This window comes from Mirounga angustirostris, unplaced genomic scaffold, assembly GCF_029215605.1.
Source record: "Mirounga angustirostris isolate CCGP_5_RB_7025 unplaced genomic scaffold, mMirAng1.0.hap1 SCAF_2, whole genome shotgun sequence".
In the NCBI taxonomy this organism is placed as follows: Eukaryota; Metazoa; Chordata; class Mammalia; order Carnivora; family Phocidae; genus Mirounga; species Mirounga angustirostris.
The window spans coordinates 163,876,859-163,901,954 of record NW_026991710.1 but is presented as its reverse complement, the minus strand read 5'-3'; the positions used below and the strand labels follow the sequence as shown (position 1 = coordinate 163,901,954).

General features: G+C 41.2%; 1 protein-coding gene across 9 annotated transcripts in view; it reads left to right on the top strand.

Moving 5' to 3' along the window:
- AP3M2 (adaptor related protein complex 3 subunit mu 2) overlaps nt 1-25,096 on the top strand; it is a 96,978-nt gene that overhangs the window by 69,679 nt on the left and 2,203 nt on the right. For 3 of the 9 annotated variants that reach the window (XR_010409675.1, XM_064585498.1, XM_064585494.1), the window contains 10 exons: nt 2,910-3,240; nt 3,481-3,590; nt 9,695-9,921; nt 11,928-12,270; nt 15,282-15,453; nt 19,430-19,567; nt 21,602-21,687; nt 22,115-22,248; nt 23,598-23,805; nt 24,082-24,226. Coding sequence is in view for 8 of the 9 variants with exons in the window: in XM_064585498.1 (XP_064441568.1) it covers nt 11,998-12,270; nt 15,282-15,453; nt 19,430-19,567; nt 21,602-21,687; nt 22,115-22,248; nt 23,598-23,805; nt 24,082-24,226 (1,156 nt within the window). In the remaining variant the exon portion in view is untranslated. Of the gene's footprint in view, nt 1-2,909; nt 3,241-3,480; nt 3,591-9,295; nt 9,922-9,966; nt 10,039-11,927; nt 12,271-15,281; nt 15,454-19,429; nt 19,568-21,601; nt 21,688-22,114; nt 22,249-23,597; nt 23,806-24,081; nt 24,227-25,096 lie in introns of those variants that run through there. The other 6 variants (XM_045879907.3, XM_064585497.1, XM_064585496.1 and 3 more) reach the window with 5 other exon arrangements.

Here is a 25,096-nt window from a genome sequence, read left to right as displayed (position 1 = left end):
AAGGTGTCGCTGAGAAACAGGCGCAGGCCGGGCAGCCCCGCTGCAGAACAATGGGTCCTTTCAGCCGCCCCCTTCGGATGGAGGGCTCGTCACCATGACAACCAGCCCATTATTGGAAGTCGGAGCGGGTCCTCGCCTCAGACGCTCTCCTCGCCCGCTCCCCTCCCCCGCCGGCCCCGCCGTATGGTGTGTGTGGCACTGGCAGCTGTTGTCAAAAGAAGGCACCTCTTTGTCTCCAGGGGATGAAAGACATTTGGTTTTCATCGCCACCCGCTCCCTCCGCCCGACAACTTTTCTCCGCGCGCTGCACCCCGTCCCCAGAAGGCGCCCCTGGATATGCGAGAGCCCGGGCCCGAGTCGCCCCCCCCCCCCGTTAGCTTTGGTGTCTGTCTCCTCCCGGACTCCGTCCCGCCGGAGCACTTCTGCCTCTACCTCCAGCTCTTTGAGTCACTAGAAGTCTCACTCTCAAGCGGAGTGTTCCAAGTAGGGGAATTCACTTCAGAAATCCCGGGTTTCTCCTCGCGGCTCTGCTCGCGGAGTTCCCGGCCGGCCGCTTCTCCCCTCAGACCCAATAGCACCACCTTCCGTGGCGAGGAGCTTATTGCCGAGGCCGCCCCGTTAAAACGCCGCCCGGCGAGTTCACGAATTGGGCCTGTTCACCAGGGGGAAGACTAGTCGCTTCACGAGACGAAGGCCTCAGTTTTAGGGATGTCGGGCTCAGGCAGCTAGACGACCTTCTGGCTGAAGGCAAGGCGACACGATGATGGAAACAAGAGCCTGTGTTTTTCTCAAGCTTCTGAATGAAATGTAGGATTAAAATATGTTGTAAGGTTTTGCATTACCTTTCATGCATACCTAAATACGATTTACTTTATTTTTTTTTCCTGTGGAAGAGCTTTATAAAAATTAAAAAAATGAGAAAAAAGTCTGGCTGACCGTTTGTCTGGGATTTGGGGTTCAAGGAATAGTGCCCCCGAACCTGTAATCTGCAACCAGGGATACTTGGAACAGATGGTGTTTTCCAGACCTACCTGGAAATTGGAAAGGTTACATTGGTGAGAGAAAAAGCGGGATCAAGAAGGAGGAGGGAAACAGTGGAGAGAAAAATGCAAAAGCTTATAGTCACCAGTGTGGGGAATCTCTGGAGAGAGTAAAACCAGGTTTGCTGGGCTATTTTGGAGATAAAGATAAGCTTAGGATTCTGTGTGGATCAGAAAAATAATCAGTATTCATAAAATCTTATCCTCCAAGGGGTAGATACTAGAGGAGGAAATTTGAGGATACCTGCTTCAGAATTCATTGAGTCTTTCTACTCCTACTTTTTGAAATAAATTAAAGTTTTAAAAGGGTATTTTTAAAAACTTTGGGAATGTCAAAAGTGTAACAAGTGAAAGGGAAGGAAGTTCAGCAGGTGACTGACAAGAGATACATTTTTCTGGTCTTTGCTTTGAATTACCAACAATTACTTTTGGTAAACAGGAAGCAGCCAAGTCTGGCACACAGGAAACTAGTATTTGCTAAGTGAAGGTTTGTTTTTTTCCTGTGAGAATAATTTTTATCTAAATAACTACCTAGAAAATAATAAGTATGTTACTCTGAAAACTTCTCTTTACAATCCAGGCTTCTTTCTTTCCTAACATTACTGAATAAGTTTTGGAGGAAATTCTGTCAATTTTCCTGTGAGATTTGATTAATATTTCCCCAGTGATTTCAAATGAGAGTCACAATAGTGTCATGATTTGAAACCCTAGTTATGTAACTTAATGGGTTTTTTTTTTAAGTGTTGAAAATTGTTGTTAAGAAATAAAAGCAATTTTCCTTTTCTGAAAAGAATACTCATGGCTATATCTGTAGGCTGACTTATACCAATAAATACATCATTTTATTATATTTTGTTACACATGGAACTATATAGAAATACACTCTCTAGAGCTCAGTGGCCACCATGGGGATTAAGACAAGGCCAAGTAGAACTCCAGGATTCTGATCCCCATGTCATTCTATTTTATCTGTTCTCTATGTAAGTTTTCATTTGTCTAAAATATTTCACTGCTAAAAAAGAAAGAAAAAAAGACCATTACTAGTAGAAATTTAGAGTTGGAAAAGATTTTTTTTTTTTTTTAAGATTTTATTTATTTGCGAGAGAGAGAGAGCACAAGCAGAGGCAGAAACAGGCCTGATGCAGGGGTCGATCCCAGGACCCTGAGATCATGACCTGAGCTAAAGGAAGACGCTTAACCAACTGAGCCACCCAGGAGCCCTGAGTTGGAAAAGATATTGAAGATAATTTAGTTCAATTGTCTCATTTTACAGGTAACATTTTGATCCAAGGAATTTATCTACATAACCTACCCAAGATCACATGGTCAGTTTGTGGCTATTTACGACCCTGTGACTAGTTGCCATCCTACAGTCCTTTCAGATCAGAGCTGACCACATTGTCCCCTTCCCGGCCATCACTTACCAGATCTTCTTGTTACTATGGACATGTTTTTGTCATTTCTCCTTATTTTAATCTATCTTGTGGAGATTACATAGAAGCTATCTTGCGTGGCTTCCCTGTTTTCCAGTCAGCCTTCCCTAAGCCTTTCAATTCCAGACTTCATTTAAAAAATATAAACTATTCATGGACTGTAGCTGCTCTCTTCGCTCCCACTGGCTGTGGGCAGCCTGTTAGTTGTCTACCCAATTTCCATTCTCCTGTCTTCCTCATTAACAGAGTCCCATTTGGGAGGTGGGTGTAGTCACGTGCCCAGTTAAAAGTATTCCCAGGACCTCCTTTATCTCAATACTGAACAATAGAGCAAAAGCAGGATCTCTTGAAAAAGCTTGTCAAAGGCAATTGACTCCCCATTGGCTCATATATATTTGCTTTTTGTCTTTCCTCCTTCTTGTTGCCTGGAATATAGCTTGATGCCTGGAGCCACGACAACAATGTTGTGAGCATGAAGGTGAAAGCCCCACCGTATGAATGGAGGAATCGCAACCTAAGAGAAGCCTGAATCCTTGATATGAAGCTGACATTCCAGCACCTGAATGTGATCCCCACTGGCTCCAATTTAGGATAAGAACAAAGTAGACTAGGAATTCAGTTTTACTGAATGAATTATTTTTTTTGAACACTTCCTAGTTGCTTCTATAGTAGTCTGTACAAACACCATCACAGGACCTATAGCATAATAATTCATTCACTTGGTCATGTAATGAAACAATTTCCTCCTCCACTGTCTGCCCCTAAAGGTAAAGAAAAGGAGCTAGCTATATGAAGACCAGGGAAAAAACCTTTCAAGCAGAGGGAACAACATATTCTAGGGCCTAGAAGTGGGGAGTGGGGAGGGTAGGTTGGAGGGAGGAGCAAGAGATTCAATTGGAGAGATGGAAGGGGGTAGATAAAAGAGATGTGCCTTAGTCCATTCAAGCTGCTGCAACACAAGTACCATAGTCTGAGTGGCTTAAACAACAAACATTTATTTCTCACAGTTCTGGAGGTGGAGAAGTGCAAGATCAAGGCGCCAGCAGATTCCGTGTCTGGTGAGGACCTGCCTCATGGTTCATAGACAGCCATCTTTTCTCTGCATCCCTACATGGTGGTAAGTCTGGGGTTCCTCCCTGGGGTCTCTTATAAGAGACCCATCCATGAGGACTTCACTCTCATGACCTAATCACATCCCACAGGCCCGACTTCCAAATACCATCCCATTGGGCATTAGGACTTAACATATGAATTTTGAGAGACCACAAACCGTCTATAGCAAAGTGGTAAAGGCATTTGAATTAAATGCCATGGGAAGGCATTGAAGGGTCTAAGCTTCACATAACCATTAATAGTTCTTTTGAACTCACTCTTGCTGCTGTATATAAAATGAATTGAAAGGGGTGAGAGTAGAGCTGGGAGACCAGGGTGTAGGTGGTTTATAGTCTTTCAGGCAGGAGGTGATGGTGGCCTGAATTGGGGTTGTGACAGTAGAGTTGGAGAGAGGATGGATTCCTGATATACCTGGTGAGGGAATCAACTGGGTTTGTTTCTGGATTAGCTGCAGGGATGAGGGTAATAGAGGACCTCAGGATGACTTGTGGGTATTGGTATGAGTAGTTGAATGGGTAGTGATGTTGTTTACTAAGATGGGGAAAGCTGGAGATGGAGTAGGGCTGGAAGAAGGAACAGATTTGGGAAGAAAACTCAAGAGCTCTTTTTTGTCCTGTTTAACATGTCTGTGAGGCACCTGAGTGGAGATGTCAAGTGGGTGATTTGATATGTGGGTCTGGAGGTTTATGAAGAGGTTGAGGTTGGGGATACAAAATCAAAATTAAATAATTAAAAGAGCACTTACACTCATGAGGTCATCTAGACAGGGAGTATAGAGAGAGAATGAAGGAGCATCTAGCAAGAAGCCACAGAATAATGCTATGCTATGCTATGCTATGCTATGCTATGCTATGCTATGCTATGCTATGCTAGAGCATCTAGGTATATTCACTGTTGGATATTCCTGGGTATAGCATCTAGGGAAGGAGCCATTTGGTTCAATGATTATTTCCCTCAGGAGACCAGAACCAGGAGCCCAGCCTGAGGCTGCTGGAAGAGGGATGCTACTGTCTTCTTGTCAGGCAGGGTTTGGATTTCAGGAACTTGAGATGGCTTTGCTGGGGTTCCTGCATAAGAGGAGTTACAGAGAAGTTCTGCCACCTGGAAGCAGGCATATATCCCAGAATACCTCAGCATATCACATCTTGTGAGCTACATTATTAGTTGATGTGACTCTTTCTGTTCATTTCCCTTTTATTATTCCCAAGTCTTTAAACAAGCTTTGTATAAGTGTCCACCCTGGTCTTTGCTCTCCTATGGGAAATTCAACAAAAACTAGTATGTCTACACTGGTGTTGAAGAGTTAAAGGAATACTGATCTCCGAAGTCCAGCGTGGTGGGGGCAGCCAGTAGCAGGAGTCCCTAAGGGGAAGGTGAGTCTCTTGTTTGAGGGTTAGGGGTGTTGACTTTAGGCTCTCCTCTCCAGAAGGACGGACTCCTTCCATGACCAGCCTTAAAGGAGCTGTTTTAATTTTTTAAAGGGACCTTGTCTTTTCTTTAGAGTTTCTTCCCATATTGGATTATAAGCTCCTTGAAGACATGCTTTAATGGTCTCTGTGCCCTTAGTGTCCAGGAGATAGTGGGCACTTCATAAATGTTAGTTTAATAGATGAATGAATATATAGTAGACACTGAGCTATACACACTGTGGTTCTCAAAGAGTTTACAATCCAGTTGTGGTGATCAGACTGCATACATGAATGTGTGGCACAGTGTCAAAAGCACTGTAGGTTACATAAAGGAGCTGCGAAATGCTATTTAGTCACAGAAGAGGGAGAAATTACTGCTAGTGTGGGGGCACCCAGCTTGGGACAGACTTCGTGGAGGAGAAAACATATGGCTGGGCCTTGAGGGCTGGAGAGAATTTCCACAAATAGGATGAATAAGAGACAAATACATGCCAAGAAGAGGGATCAGTGAGAACAGAGACTTGGAGAGAAGGCATTCTGTTTCTTCTGTGCATGACCAGTAGTGAGGTTTGATGCAAGGGGAGCATTCATGGATAGGAGGAAGAAGTGTCAAAGCTAGAGAGGGGTTTTGCGGCCCCACTGTGGAGCCCTTAAAAATGTCTCTCAGTGAGCAAGGCCTCTCTTGTCTCAGACCAAAATATTAATAATAATGATACTTAAATAATTTTCAGGGAACCCTGAGAGCTGAGAGTGGCTTCTCACATTAGAAAAACTTCCCAGGGGCGCCTGGGTGGCTCTGTTGGTTAAGGGTCCGCCTTCAACTCAGGTCATGATCTCTGGGCCCTGGGATGGAGCCCAGCACTGAGCCCCGCACTGAGCCTCTCGGTGGGGTCCTTGTTCAGCCAGGGGTCTGCTTCTCCCTCTCCCTCTGCCCTCACCCCCCACCTCGTGCTCTCTCTCTCTCAAATAAATGAATAAAATCTTAAACAAAAAAAAAAAGAAAAAAACTTCTCAGCAGTGAGAGCTGTTAAACACTAGGATGGTTTGTCAGTGGCAGGTTTAGAAAATCTTTTCCCAGAGATTTTTATGCATAAAATGGACTTGCCATTTGTCAGTGGTTTCCTGTGGCCCCTCCTAATACCATGACAAGATACCCTATGAGCTCCCAAATTCTATGATGTTTGATTAAATTCAAAAAATATTTGAGTGTTGATTTTGGACATGACCCTTGGCATTGCTATGAATAAATTCAGCCACCTCTCCCTCCCCTCAATGTGGTTCTCTTCCAGTGATCCTCAACTCAACAAATGACACTTCCATTCATACAGCTGCCCAAATCAGAAACCTACAAATAATCCTGGATTCCTCATTCTTCCTTACTACTCACTTTCTAATTAATCCCCTTCATTCTACCTCCAAACAAAGACCTCTGGAATTTGTCCACTAACTTCTCCAATCCCCCATGCTGGTTGAAGTCACTAGCATCTCTCATGTGGATTACTGCAGTAGTCTAAATGATCTCCCTACCCCCAAGCTTGGCCTTCTTCAATCCATTCCCCATGCCTGGTCTCTGAAATTTAAATCTGAAAGCCTTTCACTCTCCTGCTTAACATTTCTTCACTGGGTCTCCTGCCCTGGGCTTCTGAGAGAGGCAGGAGGCGTGCAGTCTGTGCCAGACCAGACCGCTTAGATCTTGCTGTGTGCGTGAACTCCAGCTGTGTTACTTACCTACCTACTGGACACTCCAGGTGTGTTACTTACCTACTTACTGGACCTTTGGCGGTTTACCTAAGCGCTCACTGCAGTTTTCTCATCTATCAAAAGGGGATCATAACAGTAGTTCATTTTAGGGTAGTTGGGAAGACTATATAAATCTGGACCTTCCTCTCCTCTGTGAACCTTTAAATTTGGAGTACCCCTGGACTCTGGTCCTTTTCTCCATGCTCATTCCCTTAGTCATCTCAACTGGACTCATGGCTTTAATATCCATATCCTGGTAACTCCCAAATGTGCATCTCCAGCTCAGACCTGTCTCCTAAAGCCTGGACTCATATATATTCAGCTGCCTTCTCAACATAGCCACTTGATAGCTAATAGCTATATTAATTTAATATGTCCAAGGCTGAACTCCTAATTTTTTTCATTCAAACTTCCTCTGCGGAAAGTCCTTTTAATCTCAGTTGCTGGAACTGTCTTTCCAGATGATCAGGCTCAGTTGCCCTTCACTTTTCTCTTGTTCTCTCTCACTCCTCACATCCCATTGACCTGGAAATCCAGCTGGCTCCTCTTTCAAGCTGTAGACAGAATCTGACTCCTCATTCCAACATCTGTGCCTACACCTGGACCAAGCCCCATCATCTCTCACCTAGATTACTCAGCAACCTCCTGACCGGTCTCCTTCCACCCTGGCCTGTCCACAGTCTCTTCTCAGGCCAGCAGATTGATAAGTCAGATGATTTGGCTCCTTTCTCAGAGCCTCCTTTGGCTTCCCATTTCACAACCACTACAAGCCAAAATCTTTATGACAGATTTTAAGATCCTATGTAGTCAAGTCCCCAGCCTCCATTTTGTAACCTCATCTCCTACTTTACTCCTTGCTCATTCTACTCCAGTAGAATCCTTACTCTTCCTGGGACTCCTCAAGCATGCTCTGGTCTTAAGGCCTTTACGCTGCCTATTCCCTTTACTGGAATGCTCTTCCCCCAGATATCCCTATAGCTAACTCCTTCTCCTTCAAGTCTTTGCTCAAATGTCTTTTCTCAATGAGACATACTCTCACTACCCTTTTAAAAACTATAACTTTTCCTCCAGTTCTATGACACTCCTGATCTCCCTTCTGTTTTTTTTCCACTGCACTTATCACCCTCTAACATACTATATACTTTACTTATTGTATTTATTGATTATTGTTTGTCTTCTCCACTAGAATATAAGCTCCACTAGAGCAAGGATTTTTGTTTTATGTTCACTGGTTATGTGCATCCAAACACCAGAACAGTGATGGTACATAGTAGGACTCACTAAATATCTATGGAATAAAGGAACAGTGCATGCCACACAGTGTTTTTATGTGTATATCTGTATATATATGCTCTGTATATATAATTGTTATTATACATTATAATTATGTAACTATAATTACAGTATATATTACTATATATCATTTTATAAGCAATATATACAAACAATTATTAAGTTCACAACCACCTGGCTCCCATGTATCTTCCTACTCTAGTCCCCCTGCACTCTTTCTCCAATTCTAACTCAGCTATACTTAATTCTCTCATCTTTAGAGCTTTCCACATGTAATCTTCTCTTTGTCCTTCCACCCTTTTATTTGAGGAATTTACGTTCATCTCTCAGGTTTCAGTTTAGGACTTCCCTGACTCTGGGTCAGCCCCCTCCACCAGCAAACCTTGCCCTCCCCCCCATGTGCTCCTTGCTCATCACACTGCTTTGTAATTACTTGCTTCTCATTTGTCTTCTCAGCTAGCGTCTGTGACAACAGACACTATGCCTGTGATGGTAGTCATTGCAGCATCCCCAGCACCCCGCACAGGGCTTGATACATAGGAGGCTCTCAGTAAACATTAATGCAACGAATGAGGAAGGGCCACAGCAGTGATTGCATTTCTGCACCTTTGACACACATTGCTTAGTAACCATGTGCGATTGCACCTTGTGCTGCTTCTTAGGTAATAACAATCGCTAACACTTTTCTAACTCAATGCTCACAACTCTGTGCAGTCGGTACTCTTAGTGCCCTTATCTGAGAAGGGAGGAACTTGAAATTTAGGGAAGTTAAGGTACTTTCTCAAACTGGCAAGTGTTGGATTAGGATTAAAATGCAGGCAGTCTGGCACCAGAGCCCCTAAGCTTATATGATGCTACATCATTCAGCCATTTTAGTTTTGGACTTTCTCTTTTGCTTATTTAAAAATTAGTCAACTATCTGTCCTTAGCAAGTATGTCAAAGAACAATCCATACCACCTTTAATATACGTTTATCATGGCCTTCCTTATGGAGGAGTTGCCACTCATGCTTCCTTTCACGGAAGTGAAAACTAAAGCCGGAGCAGGGTGACAGCCTTGTGGTCTAGATCAGCATTAATACCATTAACACCAGTTTGCCATTTTATCGAACACATGTGATGTGCCAGGCACCTTCCCATACCTCATCTTATAGTTTAACTAAAAGTGAACCTTGTCTGACTTCTACTTCATGACTCTCTGGATCACAATGATTTGAATCACTTAAAATGTATTATAAAAGTCATTAGAACTCCAATATAATTTGCAGAGAGACCTGCCCAACTACCTCATTTTCAGATCTGGGAACTGAGATTCTGAAAGGTTAAGTGCCGTGTCCAAGGTCAAGCAGGTGGTGGTCTAGCTGGGGCTGGAAGAGGCCTCCTGAATCCAAGTCCAGAGCTCTCGATAAGACGCTAAACAGCCAATCACCTTTACTTTCCCCGATGCACATCAATGAAAAGGCAGTGTGTCTCTTTTTAAATGAATTTATCTAATGGAAAGGAGTTATTACTGCTCAAGATTTGTTACCCATGATATGCTATTTGACAAATCGTGCCCTGGAAATCACACTTTTTAGCATCCCCCTCGAGGTACATTCAGGGTTACGCAGGTGGCAGCAGCAGCCACCCCTTTGTGACTGGATGACTAAGGGCCAGGCGGCCCTCAGATTGTTCACGACAGCCAATCAGGGCTCGGAGCCACAGAACTGCACCAATTGGAGATTACCGAAGCCTCAACAAGGGCCAATTGGGGACTCAAAGCCAAGAAGAATGTGACTGGCGGACAGCGATCAATCAGAGGGGGAGAAGTGGATCACCGACGTCCAATCAGAGGCTTTAAGATCTCGGTCGTGGGCGGTGCTGGCGTGAGGCCCACGGGGCAGCCAATCAGCAGGTGAGCGGCCGCCGGCGCGCGTGCGGGGGACGGCCGGGGGGCGGGGTCTGTCTGCGCGTCGGAGCGGTGGGTGCTGGCGAGGAGCGAGGCTGGGTGAGGAGGGCTGGCGACCTCCAGGTTGGGTCCTGGCTGGGTCCGGGTTGGGGGCAGCGCGTGCACGCACCCGGCTGGGGTCTGGGGGTTGGGGACTGGGACGCGCGGGGGGCCGGGCCGGACGCGCGGGGCAGGTTCAGAGCTACGGGTTGCCGTGGGATTGACCCTCCCGAGATACAGGATGCGGCGGGGAGAGCTGAGGGACCGAGTACCGGGCTGGGGAGGTGGCCCGCTCCGTCCTGCTGGTTGAGGGAGGAGGGGACACTGTTGCCACGGCAACGCACGTGTGCAGTCTGGCGACCTTTTTCATCGCTTGAACCTGCGCACACCTTAAATGCCCCCCCCCCCGACCACCCCCGCCCTAAATGGCCTCCATCATCTTTTGCTCGCAGGCAGCTGGGCTGGGACCAGCGCAAAAATAACCTACTTTAGCAGCCGCCTCTCCTCCTCCCCAGCCTGGTTACCCACCTCTTCCCCTCCCTCCAGCTGCCTCGTCCGCGGACAGAGGGATTAAGCTTGCCCTGGGGCACTTGGTACGACAGGCCTTTGCGGTTTGACCACCAGGGCCAGTTCGCAGCCAACTCGTGGAATGGGGTCATTCCCCACAGCTGGGGTCCAGCGCGGGCGCCACATACTGGGGACAGGCACCGTAGAGATGCTGCCGCCTGAGAGACCTTGGGTATCCCCCAGAGAGATTTTTTTAGGGCAGTCAATGCAGAACCTTGTTCATAACAAGTACTCAAGAGAATGGGGTCTGACTGACTGAATGAAGACCACAGTGATGGCTTTCCATCCGTGGACCAGCATTGTCCAATAGATACATAAAGCGAACCAGATATGTAATTTTACGGTTTTCTAGTAACCACATTTTTTAAAAAGGTTAAATTAGGGGTGCCTGGATGGCTCAGTGAGTTAAGCATCTGCCTTCAGCTCAGGTCATGATACCAGGGTCCTGAGATTGAGTCCCACATAGGGCTCCTTGCTTAGCAGGGAGCCTGCTTCTCCCACTGCCTGCGGCTCCCCGCTTGTGCTCTCTCTCTCTCAAATAAATAAAATCTTTAAACAAAAACAAACAAGGTTAAATTAATTTTAGTATATTTTATTTAACCTGATATATCAAAATATCAATATTAAGTTAATATTAATTAATCTATTGAATTATTGGTATCTAAAATTCCATTTTGAATACAAGACCTTCAAAGTCTGGTGTGTACTTATACTTACAGCACATCTCAGTTCAGCCCAGACACATTTCAAGTGCTTAATGATGGCATTTAGCTAATGGCTGCCATATGAGACTGGACAACCATAAGCATTTCTTTTTTTTTTTTTTTTAAAGATTTTATTTATTTATTTGACAGAGAGAGAGATAGCGAGAGCAGTAACAGAAGCAGGGGGAATGGGAGAGGGAGAAGCAGGCTTCCTGCCGAGCAGGGAGCCCGATGTGGGACTCGATCCCAGGACCCCGGGATCATGACCTGAGCCGAAGGCAGACGCTTAACGACTGAGCCACCCAGGCGCCCAACCATAAGCATTTCTTATGTATGTGTGAGTTGTGGCTAAATACATGAAACTCATCAATATTCTTTTGAAACTCTCATCTGTGTGGGGCGCACTGCAGTGAGGCAACAAGAAACGGTAAGGCCTGGTCTTTTTTCTCAAGGAGCTTCCAGTCCAGTTGAGAAAACAGACATCCAAAAATTAAGTAGAATTTTAAATGGTATAATTAAGGCAATAGTAAAGATAACCAGGCAGTAGATGATTGGCAAACAGGATGGCTGATAATTATCCTTAGGAATTCTAGGGAGGGATACTTCAGATTCTTACAGTAGAGGAGGACTTGAGTCTGCTCTTGAAGGATGGGTACAGTGTTTTGATTGAGTGGAATTGACCATGCCTTCTTTTATTTTTAGGGTTGAAAATTGGCAGTTCTGAGGCTTTCAGACCAAAGAAGACTTTCCTCTCTCACTGACAATCTCCACCATGATTCATAGCCTCTTCTTGATCAACTCCTCAGGAGATATTTTCCTGGAAAAACATTGGAAAAGTGTGGTCAGCCGTTCTGTTTGTGATTACTTTTTTGAGGCACAAGAGAGAGCGACTGAGGCAGAAAATGTACCTCCAGTTATCCCTACCCCTCACCACTATCTCTTAAGTGTTTACCGTCACAAGATCTTTTTTGTGGCTGTGATCCAGACAGAGGTCCCACCTCTATTTGTTATTGAGTTCCTTCACCGAGTAGTGGACACATTTCAGGTGCGTGAATGTGAGGAGGCTCGTACATGTAAATTATAAAGTGTCTTTATGGTTCTTTTCCCATTGTATTCAGCTTTAATTAAGGAACTTTTTAAAAAATCAAAACTGACATTGCTCACTTCCTCTCCCATCTGATAAGATTCTTGTTTCTGTTTATTGAATTGGCTGCATCTGAAATGACAAATTGAATACCTTTGAACCTGTTGCATAAGAAAGCCACTCTACTTGGAATGATTGTATACCGTCATTTTAGTTCTGGAAATTGGAATTGCCCTACTTTTTGTTCATAAATCAGAGGAAATTAATTTGGGGGTTTTGTTTTGTTTTGTTTTAGTGGACTTGATGCTAGCCATTGTCAACTACGTTGCTTTGAGTTGCCTCAAAAAGTGATGAGTGTGTAAAGATACGTATATTTTCAAAAGTTAGGAGAAAGCTAAGTAATGCTTGCTTCACTCTCCTTGGCAGGAGTAATTTGTGAACCCAAACTTCATCTTGGGTTTGGGGTGCTTACCACAGCGTGTCAGTGATGAACTCTTGTTGCAAACAAGATTGGACAATCTTCTGTTCCTGTAAAGAATTTAAGTAACACATTTTACAAGACACGGTTTTCACTTTGAGTTTTTCTTTCAGGAATAGATTTGAAGATCTTGGGGGAGCAGGGTATAGGGGAAGTATAAGTAAGTTATACCAGAATGTCAGCACCATTTATAGCAGAGGATTTTAGGCTGCCCAGACTCTGAATTCAAACAGTGGGATCCTTCCCCCTAAAAGAATTGCTCAAATTCTGTTACAGTTATTTGCATAACTCAGTAAGTGAGAAGCAAGGGCCCTTTGGTTTAACTTCTGTGTCATGTGAAGTCTGGAATTGGTCATATGAATACAGAAATTGTGGAATTAGAGAAGAGAATGACTCCGATATGACAAGGAAATTAAAAAACAAGTCAAAGAGCCCTTTTATTTGCAGTCATATCTGTATCACATGTCTAGAACAGCATGTATTTCATAATTTTTTTCCCACCAATACTTGCTGGTAGCACGATTCTGGGTTTCCAGTTCTCATGTGGCATACCAGTTGCTCCCCACAGTAAAAACTTGGGAATTATAAATCCCAGTATGTGGAGGAACTAGAAGTAGAAGAACCCAGTATTATGACCTCAAACTACTCTTGTTGGGCCTTATTATGATTTCCACATATGATACTTTACCCCATTCTAAGATTAACAGTCCCATTGGTGAAACCCAGCATTTGCTTCATACCCCCATAGCAATATTATGTAATTTATTATAAGACAGGAAGTGAGAAAGGTTGCTTAATCTAGTGGAAACCACAGAGGAATTTGGGATAACAGTCAAGTAACTAGTTTGGAAGTCTGGGACTTCAGAGCTTGTCATTTTTGAAGGATTTGTTAAAAGCAAATGGACATACCCTGATTTTAATGTCTTCTCTCTGGCTGCATTATTTTTTTAGTACTGGAATATGATGGAAGAATTCCAGCTGTAGAATTGCAAATGCTTTTGCTATAGCAATTTGTCATACTTATATTCTTTCCAGTGACTCAGTTCACATTATGTCTGATTTATAAAATCTCGTGAGGTGTCTTATTTATTTTTCAAAAGAAAAGCACTCTTGGGAAGGAAATGTGTTACTTTTTCCCCCCCTTAAATCCTTGTTTTTAAAGAAGAAATCTTGTTTTAGAAACACATTCCTGACTCTTAAGTGTTCTTGGATATTGGAATGTCTCTGATATTTGCCATTATCTGATGTAATTTAGATCACAGCTGTAGTCTGTTCAGTTATGGATGTCATGATTTTAGGAGCATATTGGGAAACTAGAGCATATTCAAAGAAATGGCAAGGTTGTGGAACAATCTAGAAACCATACCACAGCATGAACAGTGGAAGGATCAAACAGTTTGGGTGGGAGAAAAAAAATGGAAGTGAAAGCTTGCAGCTGTCTTCAAATAACTTGTGGGGCTGTTATGTAAATTTGTTCTGTAAGGCAGATCTAGGAAGCAAATTTCAGTCTAGCAAAAGAAAGAACTTTCTAATAATCAGAGCTTTCCATGAATAGAATGGGCTTTCTCAAAAGGGTGAATTTCCCTTCAGTGGATGAATTCAACGAGGGTTGTATGACCATCTCAGAGGTCCTGGAAAAGATGTGACTGACGTTGCTAGAAGGGGCATATCAAATGACTACAAGCATTTCTTTTAATCATCATGCATCACATTTTATAAAGTCCTTTTTGTTTACAAAGCACTTTCACACATACTATCATTTAATCAGTCATGCTTAGTTCTTAAAACATCCATGTGCATCCAAGTGGTATTATCCTAATTATACTATTAAAAGAAAAATCAAAACCCGAATTAGCATGACTCTTCTAGTAGGTGACAATAAGGTTACCACCCAGGTCTTCTGATTTGGAATCCAGTATTTTTTCCACAATGTGGATCATTTAGTATCTCAGTCTTTGTTAGTAAAAGGACAAAGCCTTAGAATCCTAGCATCTTAGTGTAAAGATGATCCAAAGAGATTTTCTGGTGCGCTAGTTCATCTCCCTCATTTCATTTTATTTCCCTCTCAGTTCGTATTTGCTGCATGAATGTTAAGGAATAGCACAACAGAAGGAGTTAAAAAGATTTTTGGGTCCAATCTATGTCATATCAAGTATTATTATTTTGCGTAGTTCTTTCAAATTCTTGTTCCTAAGCACGTATGATAGTCTAGATTCAGTTTTGTCTAGTTGAAGAAACTAACCCAAAAAAGTTAAATAACTTTCTCTTAATTTATAAAAGAAGTTAGTAATGACACTAGTACTATAAGCCAGTCCAGTGTTCTTTCTGCCTCCGCTTAAGAGAACTGTGGTTATGCTTCATTCCCTTATTGTAGAAGAATATCCCAGAAGCACTGTGTAAACACATGGACAGGCCTAGATCCTTATTCCTTAGGAAGATTCTCTTTATTACAGTCTCTGAATGATCTACATTGTATATATTGTGTTTTCATCAGGATTATTTTGGAGTCTGTTCAGAGCCTGTGATCAAAGACAATGTGGTTGTGGTTTATGAGGTACTAGAAGAGATGCTTGACAATGGGTTTCCATTGGCTACCGAGTCAAACATCCTCAAAGAACTGATAAAGCCTCCCACTATCCTTCGAACAGTCGTCAACACCATAACAGGTATGGAGAAAGGGGAAACCCACAAAGAGCTGCTGTCCTGGATGTGGCTTCCTCCCTCGTTGTGCATTGTTTTGAGTGCTTGTCTTTGGGGCTCTCAGATGTCCAGGTGCTTTAATTTTGCTCATTATAGTTTTTGATTATGACCTGAAATATGTCTTTGTTATGTAGAAAATACCCTGATTTCAATGACAGAATAAAGTGTGCTCCTTTAAAAAGAGGTTTTTTTTCTGATTACAGAAGAAACACTTGATTATTATAGGAATGTCAGATACAGAAAAGCACAAAGAACTTGAAAATAACTTTTTTAAAAAGATTTTACTTATTTGTCAGCGAGAGAGGGGACACAAGCAGGCGGAAGGGGCAGGCAGAGGGAGAAGCAGGCTCCCCGCTGAGCAGGGAGCCCGATGCGGGGCTCAATCCTGGGACCTTGGGATCACCACCCAAGCCGAAGGCAGACACTTAACTGACGGAGCCACCCAGGCGTCCCAAAAATAACTCTTAATCCTGCTACAGTTTTGACATACTTTTTGTCTTTTCTAGACAGATGAATAATGAATAGATGCATAGAATTTTGAAAAAACAACTCTTGTATATTTTTTTATAACTTTCATCAATATTTTGTGAACATTATCCCCTTATGATACGTTTTCTTCTACATGATTTTTAGTGACTTTATAATTTTCTTCCATATGGAATAGACCTTAAGTTATTTACTCAGTCCGTGTTTTTGATGTTTCTGATTTTTTGTTCATTTAAATAACAAGGAATTAACATTCTTATACTTAAATCTTTGTGTACATGTAGGATGATTTGTTTTCAGTACTAGCAATGGAAGTACTAGATCAAAGAGCGTGCTCATTTTAAGAACTTTAATGCATTGTGCCAAATTGCCCTTCAGAAAATTTATACTTTCAGTAGCAGTTTCTATGCATCCTAGCCAACCCTACTATAATTATTAATTTTTTCAAAACTTTGGCAATTTAATAGTTTAGTCATATCTTTTTTTTTTTTTTTTTAAGATTTTACTTACTTATTTGACAGGGAGAGAGCATGAGAGAGCGCGAGCGAGCACACAAGCAGGGGGAGCTGGAGAGGGAGAAGCAGGCCTCCCACTGAGCAGGGAGCCCAATGCAGGGCTTGATCCTAGGACCCTGAGCCAAAGGCAGATGCTTAATGAGCCACCCAGGCGCCCCAGTTTAGTCTTATCTTATGTATATCCTCATTTTTTATTACTAAGGAAGTTAAAACCCTTCGAGTATTCATTGACTATTCTTCCTCTATTGTGAATTACCTAGTTGTGTGTCCTTTGCCCAGTTTTTCTTTTGTTGTTGAAATGTGTTTCTTTTTTCATACTAATTTAAAAGAATTCCTTTCGGGACACTTGGGTGGCTTAGTCAGTTAAGCGTCTGACTCTTGATCTCAGCTCAGGTCTTGATCTCAGGGTTGTGAGTTCAAGTTCCAAGTTGGGCTCCATGCTGGGTGTGGAGCCTACTTAAAAAAAAAAAAAAAAAGGAAAAATTCCTTTTATTTAAGGACATTAAACTATCATGTATGTTGGAAATACTGGAAATATACATGGTAGTTTGTAGTTCTGTATATTTTTGATCCTCTGTTACAGATATTTTCTCACAGTCTATGTGAGACTTGTCATTTAGCATTGTTTACAGTGTGTTTAGCCACATTTAATTCTGATTTAATCATATTAATCATTCTGCTTCATTCAGCTTTTATATTTTGGCTCTTAATATACAAACAAGGGTTTGCATGGCATTTTGGCTCTTGCTTAATATATAAACAAGGGTTGCACGGCATTTGACAAACTGATTGAAAGATAATTTTTAAGAAGTATGAATATGCAAGAATACCTGGGAATATTTTGAAAAAGAATTACAAAGCCGCTGGACAGATTTGTCTTGTCAAATATCAAGCTATATTAAGTTCATATGGTACAGGAGACAAAAACTCATAGATAAGCTCTAAAAGCCAAGACAGTTTTGAAAATAAGTATATATTTTTTATTTTATTTCATTTTTTTAAAGATTTTATTTATTCATTTGACAGACAGCGAACACAAGCAAGGGGAGCAGCAGAGGGAGTGCAAGAAGCAGGCTCCCCACTGAGCAGAGAGCCTGATATGGGGCTTGATCCCAGGACCCTGAGATCATGACCTGAGCTGAAGGCAGATGCTTAACTGACCCAGACGCCCCAAAAGTAAATATTTTTTAAAAAGATCGAGAACAGGAGAGAAAATGTGTCCCATCGGATAGATACAAGATACATCATATATATAATTTTTAAAACGTAGTATTGGCCCAGTAATAGACAAATAGATGATTGAGATAAGGTAGAAAGTTCAGAAACAGGGCGCCTGGGTGGCTTAGTTGGTTAAGTGTCTGCCTTTGGCTCAGGTTATGATTCCAGGGTCCTGGGACAGAGTCCCGCATTGGGCTCCCTGCTCAGCATCGGGAGTCTGCTTCTCCCTCTCCCTCTGCTGTGCTCTCTCCCCGCTCTGTCAAATAAATAAGTAAAATCTTAAAAAAAAAAAAAGAAAAGAAAAGAAAAAGAAAGTTCAGAAACAGACCCTTGCTTTTGCAGAAATTTGATATACATAGATCATATATCAAATCAGGGGGCCAGGGTAACATATTGTATTAGGACAATCAGCTTTGGTAAGAACAAAATGAAGTCCCTCTACCCATTCTGTACACAAAATAAATTCTAGCAAGGTCAAAGAGTTAAATACAAACCTTATAATTGTTAGAAGAAAACATAGGGGAGTGTCTTTTTGATCTCAGAGAAGGGAAGGTCTTCTTTTTTAAAAAGTGTATTTTTTTCTAGTTCTTTTATGGTTTCATTTTGTACTTAATTCTTTAATCCATTTGGAAATTAATCTTGGTATACAATGTAAAGTAAGGCTCCATGTTTATTTCTCCAAAATTGTCTACCAGCTTTCCTAGCGCCATTTGTTAAATAACCATTTTCCCTGTTTTAAAATATTTTTGTCATGTACTAAGCCACTGTGGATTCTTTGTTTTTAGGCTTCCTGCCTTATCAAACTGCTTTAATTATTATAGCTTGATGACATGTTTTAATATGTGGTGCCTCTTTTTAAGAAAACACATTGGTTGGGTTTTTCAATATTCTGGGTTCATTTAACTCTTAAGCTCTTTGTTAGTGCCTGAATCATTTATGAATACTATGGAGTCATTTTTCTGAATCTCTCTTAAATCTAGAAAAAGGTACCTGAGAGTCATTTTTGAAAAGCTGAACTGTTTTGCAAACATGCTGAATATATGTGTGTGTTTAATGTTCCTTTCTTTAGGTTAAAAACATCCAGGTTACAAAAGAAGGAAATAGATTTTAAATTAGTTATAATATTTCAGAATTACAGCATAGAACTTTTGGATTAAAAAATATTTTTTATTCTTGTCGGGGGTGGGAAACGGAATTGATTTACAACTCTTATAGACAGGGAAAGACCTAATTTGTATTCTTTTCCTAAGATTCAGTATTAGTAGTAGTAAAATGTGTGCATTTTAATAACTAGCATAAATGTACTTAAGAACCTACCTTGAACTAGAATATTGTTTTTACCCATGAAAATTTTATATTAATATGTAAATCACCATCCCTGCTGAAAGCCAGTACGTTATTTAAGCTACAAGCTATTGTGAAATTTGAGAGACAAGTTCAAGTTTCTTTCAAAACCAAAATATGATATCTGTTTCTCAGGTAACTTTTTAACCTTTATTCTGCTCAAAGAAGCAGACCAGATGGCAACAAGTTTTTAGAATAGACTACGTTACCCAGACAGAAGTTGAGACAACTCTTACGTTTTTGTTTTTGTTTTTTTATTCTCCAATTGAGTGCATGAATAATAGGAACATAGAAACTTCTAGGGAAGTGTTCTATGATTATTAGATAATTGGTTACATCTAATTATCCAATTGGAATTACAGTCATATTCATTATCTAGGAAGCACCAATGTGGGTGACCAGCTTCCTACTGGACAGCTGTCAGTGGTGCCCTGGCGAAGAACTGGGGTGAAGTACACCAACAATGAGGCCTATTTTGATGTGATCGAAGAGATTGATGCTATCATTGATAAATCAGGTAAGTGCTTTTAATCTGTTTTCAGAACTAGAAAGTAGAAAGAGTCTCCTTCATACAGTGCTTGCTAGTATCAGAATTATCCCCCATTCAAGATCATTCATTTTAATTTTGTGCCTACTTTGTGTCAAGCACTGTGCTAGGTACTGGGAATAGACTTAAATATTATGATGCAGATGACATGATCATATTTGTAGGGGCCCCTAAAGACTCAACAGAAAACTGTTAGAACTAATAAACAAATTCTGTAAAGTTGCAAGGTATACAATCAACATAAAAAACAGTAGCATTCTAAATACAAACAATGAACTATGCTAAAAGAAAATTAAGAAAACAGTCCCATTTACAAAAGCACCAAAAAGAATAAAATAGTTAGGAATAAACTTAACCAAACTTGTACTCAGAAAATTATAAAACACTGATGAAGGAAGTTAAAGAAGACACAAATAAATGGAAAGGCATCCTGTGTTCATGGAGTGGAAGAATTAATATTATTAAAATGTTCAGAGGCACCTGAGTGATTCAGTTGATTAAGCGTCTGCCTTCAGCTCAGGTCATGATCTCAGGGTCCTGGGATCGAGCCCCACGTCAGGCTCCCTCCTCAGCAGGGAGTCTGCTTCTCCCTCTCCTTTTGCCCCTCTCCCGCCCCGCGCTCATGCTCGCTCTCAAATAAATAAATCTTTTAAAAAAAAGATTCTCTCTCTCTCCCTCTGCCCCTCCTTCTCCCTTCCTTTTAAACAAAAATAAAAAAATTTTTAAATTTTTTAAAAAGTCCATATTACCCAAAGCAATCTATAGATTCAGTGTAATCCCCATCAAAATCCCAATGGCACTCTTTACAGAAATAGAAAAAACAATGCTAAAATTCATATGGAACCACAAAAGACCCCAAATAGCCAAAGCAATCTTGAGCAAGAACAACAAAGCTGGAGACTTCATACTTCCTGATTTCAAAATATATTACAAAGCTACAGTAATCAAAATTATTACACTGGCATAAAAACAGACACATAGGCCAATGAAACAGAATAGAGAGTTCAGAAATAAAACCACGCATTTACAGTCAACTGATCTTTGACAAGAGAACCAAGATTATACCATGGGGGAAGGATACTCTCTTCATTAAATGATGCTGGGGAAACAGAATTTCCACATGTGGAAGAATAAAATTGGACTCTTATCTCACACCAAAAAAATACAAAAAACAAAACTCAAAATGGATTAAAGACTTAAATGTAAAATGTGAAATCATAACACTGCTAGAAGAAGACACAGGGAAAATGCTTCTTGACACTGGTCTGGATAATGGCTTTTTTGGATATGACACCAAAAGCAGAAGTAGACAGGATTGCATCAAACTAAAAAGTTTCTGCACAAAAAAAACAGTCAACACAGTGAAAAGGCAACCTGTGGGAGAAGCTCAAGGAGACGGTGTTGAGTGAAAGGAAAGAGAAGTTCAGAATTGTGAAAAAGCATGGGCATTTGAAAGCTGTGCAAAGAAAGGGAAACCCACAGAAAGCACTGAGGAAGTGGAGCTAGAAAAATAGAAAACTAGGTGAAGTTAGGAGAAAGGAGGGTTTTACAAAGGGAGAAGTGGTCGACAATGACATGCTACAGAGAACGTCTATAGGATAAAGATGAAAAGTGTCCATTTGATTCATTGGTGACCGTAGGGAGAGCAGTTTCTGCTGTGAAGTTTTCTGAACCATTGGTTACGATGGTACCCTGTTTGATTCTGGTACTAGATGGAAAACTTCTTTAAGCTAATAACTGTCTCATTAATCTTTTATTCCCATTGCTTCATCATAGTGTCTCATATTTGATATGCAGTTGATAAATGTTTAGAAGGATGGACCAATGCATTGGGTAGATGAATAGATGGACAGAAGGAAGGGAGGAAGGGAGGGAGGGAGGGAGAAGACAAAAGTTGGGGAAGAAAAGAGAAGATTAAGGTGGTAGGGAGGAAATAAGTTGGTTGGGAAAGACAGAAGTGTTGAATAACCTCTTACTGTCTTTTTTGCCTTGTTCCTATCTCAGGTTCCACAATTACTGCTGAGATCCAGGGGGTCATTGATGCCTGCGTCAAGCTGACTGGAATGCCAGACCTTACTCTTTCCTTCATGGTAAAATCCTAAACCACAGGTTCAGATCTCGGGATGGCAAATTAATTGCTTCTGGAAAGACAGTGGTGAGAATGGAATGGAACAGTAAATAATTAAGGACAGGGGTGCCTGGGTGGTTAATCAGTTAAGCGTCTGACTCTCGATCTCAGCTGAGGTCTTGATCTCAGGGTCGTGAGTTTAAGCCCCACACTGGGTTCCACGCTGGGTGTGGAGCCTACTTAAAAAAAAAAAGAAAGAAAAAATAATTAAGGACAGCCACAAAGCTTGTATCAGGCTTGAATTTTCTATAAGTAGGTACAGAATTTGTGTGTGTGGGTGTGCGCGTGTGTGCGCACATTTAAATAAAGACAGCATCTGAATGAGTTTCCCAAAAGCAATATGGGTGTTTAATTCCTACTAATTGCTTTTCCTTGCCTGGTGACTACAGAATCCCAGATTGTTGGATGATGTCAGCTTCCATCCTTGTGTTCGTTTCAAGCGCTGGGAATCTGAGCGTATCCTCTCCTTCATCCCTCCTGATGGAAACTTTCGCCTGCTCTCTTACCATGTCAGTGCACAGAAGTAAGCAGCCCTTATAATTAAGAATAGAATCATATGTGTATATGTGGAAACAGTATCCGTAGTGATTAAGGACTCAGGCTCTAGAGTTACCTGCGTTCACATTCCAGTTTCTGTACTTACTAATCGGGTAACCTCAGGTGAGTTGTTTAACCTTCCTGTGTCTGTTTTCTTATCTGTAAGCGGAAAACAAAAAAATGGGCCTTGTTTGAAGATTAAATAAAACAGTCTAAATAGTGCTTAACACAAAGCTGGTGCTCATTTAAGTTTGCTGCTGCTGTTTTTGTTACTGTATGTCTAAACAAGAACACTTTTCCTCAAATTGGAATCCGAGTACACCTGTATTCAATCCCCGTGACCCAAAAAAGCATTAAACTATGCTATGAAAAATCATAAAAGGCAGTCATTTTTGGTCTTGAACATTCTCTTTAATATCTCTTCAAAGGACTTGAGAAGCCCTTAGTATAAGGTGTGTAGTAGAAGGAATACAGACCGAAGAGAGCCATGACACCTCAGATCCACCAATACTTCCCTGTGGGGTTTGGAATAAATAATTTAGGAAAATATCTGCATGCCTGAGAGCAAAGGCTCTGGGCTCAGACTGCCTACATTTAAACCCCATCTTCAGTACTTATGATGTATGACCTTGGACAGGTTACTTAATCTTAGTGAAGTAAAAGGACATCATTATTTATAAAATCAGGACAGGAGCAGTACCTACTTCATACTTATTGGGAGGATTAAACAAGATAATGGAGAAAGAACATCTAGCATAGTACTGGCATACAGGAGTGTTTAATAGATATTAAGCACTATTATTGCTTTGGTATTACTCTGTGATTTCTCTATTTCCTGTTCTGTCCTATCATGACAACCTACCATACGTACCTCATCAGATTTCATGAGGATCAGAGGAAGTCCGGTAAAAGCACTCCCAAGATATTATAAAAGGTCCATGAGGTATGAATAGTACTCTCCCAAGTACAAATAATTATCGGTCACAGGTCATAAAGTAAAACACAGAGATATGGTGACTCCTAATTTTTATCTCTAATGCCTTTCTCATAGTAGGCTTAGTATACCCTTTGGTTTTTGTTAATATTATTCAGAGTCATTGGAAGAGTTAGTTCACTAACTAGACAGCGTCTTAGCTTTACAAAAAGAAAAAATTAAAGATTACTGGGTTTTTTTCCTGTGCCTTTTTTTTTTTTTTTTAATATAAGGAGTAAAGAAGTAGGTAAGGAAGGAAAAGCTGTCAATGGGGCAAAAAAAAAAAAAAAAGTATAAAAGAAGAAAATGTTGCCATTTTTCCAGTATAGTAATGAAATGGGTTTTTTGTCTCTCTTTTCCAGTCTGGTGGCAATTCCAGTATATGTCAAACATAGCATCAGTTTCCGGGACAGTAGTGCACTTGGACGCTTTGAAATAACAGTGGGACCGAAGCAGACTATGGGGAAGACCATAGAGGGAGTGATTGTCACCAGCCAGATGCCCAAAGGGGTCCTGAATATGAGCCTCACTCCATCTCAGGGGACACATACATTTGACCCAGTTACCAAGGTAGGAGGAGAATAAGCCGGAGGTTTCAAATTGCTGATATTAAATAGAAGTATTTCTGCAGGAGCTCTCCACATAAACATTACACCTTGTTGAAAGGGAAGCTTAATCAAAGGGACATCCTTTTTCTCCTTGAGATAATTTATGGGGACAAATAGTTTTCTCTATTGAAAACCACTTTAGAGGCAGCTTGTAATACTGTGAACAGATGCCCTGAGGTTAGAGCTCAACCACCTCAGATGAAGGGTTCCACTGTAACTTCTTTCTTTTTCTTTAAAGATGCTGTCGTGGGATGTAGGAAAAATAAATCCCCAAAAGCTACCAAGTTTGAAGGGGACCATGAGTCTTCAGGCTGGAGCTTCCAAGCCAGATGAGAACCCCACAATTAATCTGCAGTTTAAGATCCAGCAGCTGGCCATTTCTGGTGAGTGACTCACGACTTAGGTGGCTTCATGAGAACAGAAGTGGCTCTCTCCAGTAGGACATAGATCTCAGAATGCCTTCTGCTGGCTCCCTATTTATGGAGTTTGGTTTCATTACCTGATAGGTAATCTTGAGTAAAATCTTCTCTAGCATTTCTGGGGAAAGTTCATCATCCTTACTTTGAAGTTGGCTGAAGTGATTTGACTGCCAATATATAAGACACAGTTGAGAAGGAAATAGTGTGGGTAGATGGAGTGTTGGCAAGCAGGTGTTGAGTCATACTGGGGTTGTCAGTTTGGGGTCCCAAGGTTTTCAGGATGGGAAGGCTTCTGCGTTCTCAGCTGGTAACTGAGAAGAATAATTTCCCCTCCTTTCCCCCAGATTCAGAGGGACTTTCATATTTGCTTTTATTACCATGTGGAACCCACATCAGCCCGCTGAGGTCTGCACCTGTCTCAGGCTGGTGATGATGATAGTCACTGCCTACCAGGCATTTACTATGTGCCAGGCACTGTTTTAAGCTCTTTCCATCTATGTTATTATTTAATCCTTAGAACAACCGTATAAGGTAGATAGGAGATGACTTCAGCTAGTTCCTATTTTTCTTTATCAACAGAACTTGTCTAATTTAAGTGGTTAACGTTCACTTCAATTATAAACTCTTTCATCTTAAAACACTTCACAAATTTTAAAGCCCTATACAGTATAAAATGTGTTTTGTTTATTAGTACAGTGAGAATACTTAGGAAGCATTCATCATTAAGTTATATTTTATTTCATTCATTAATTTTATTATTTATTCATGTATTCCATCCAATAACTTGAGAAAAACATAGAAGGGTCTTATTCTTTCCTTATCCTCATATCAGTC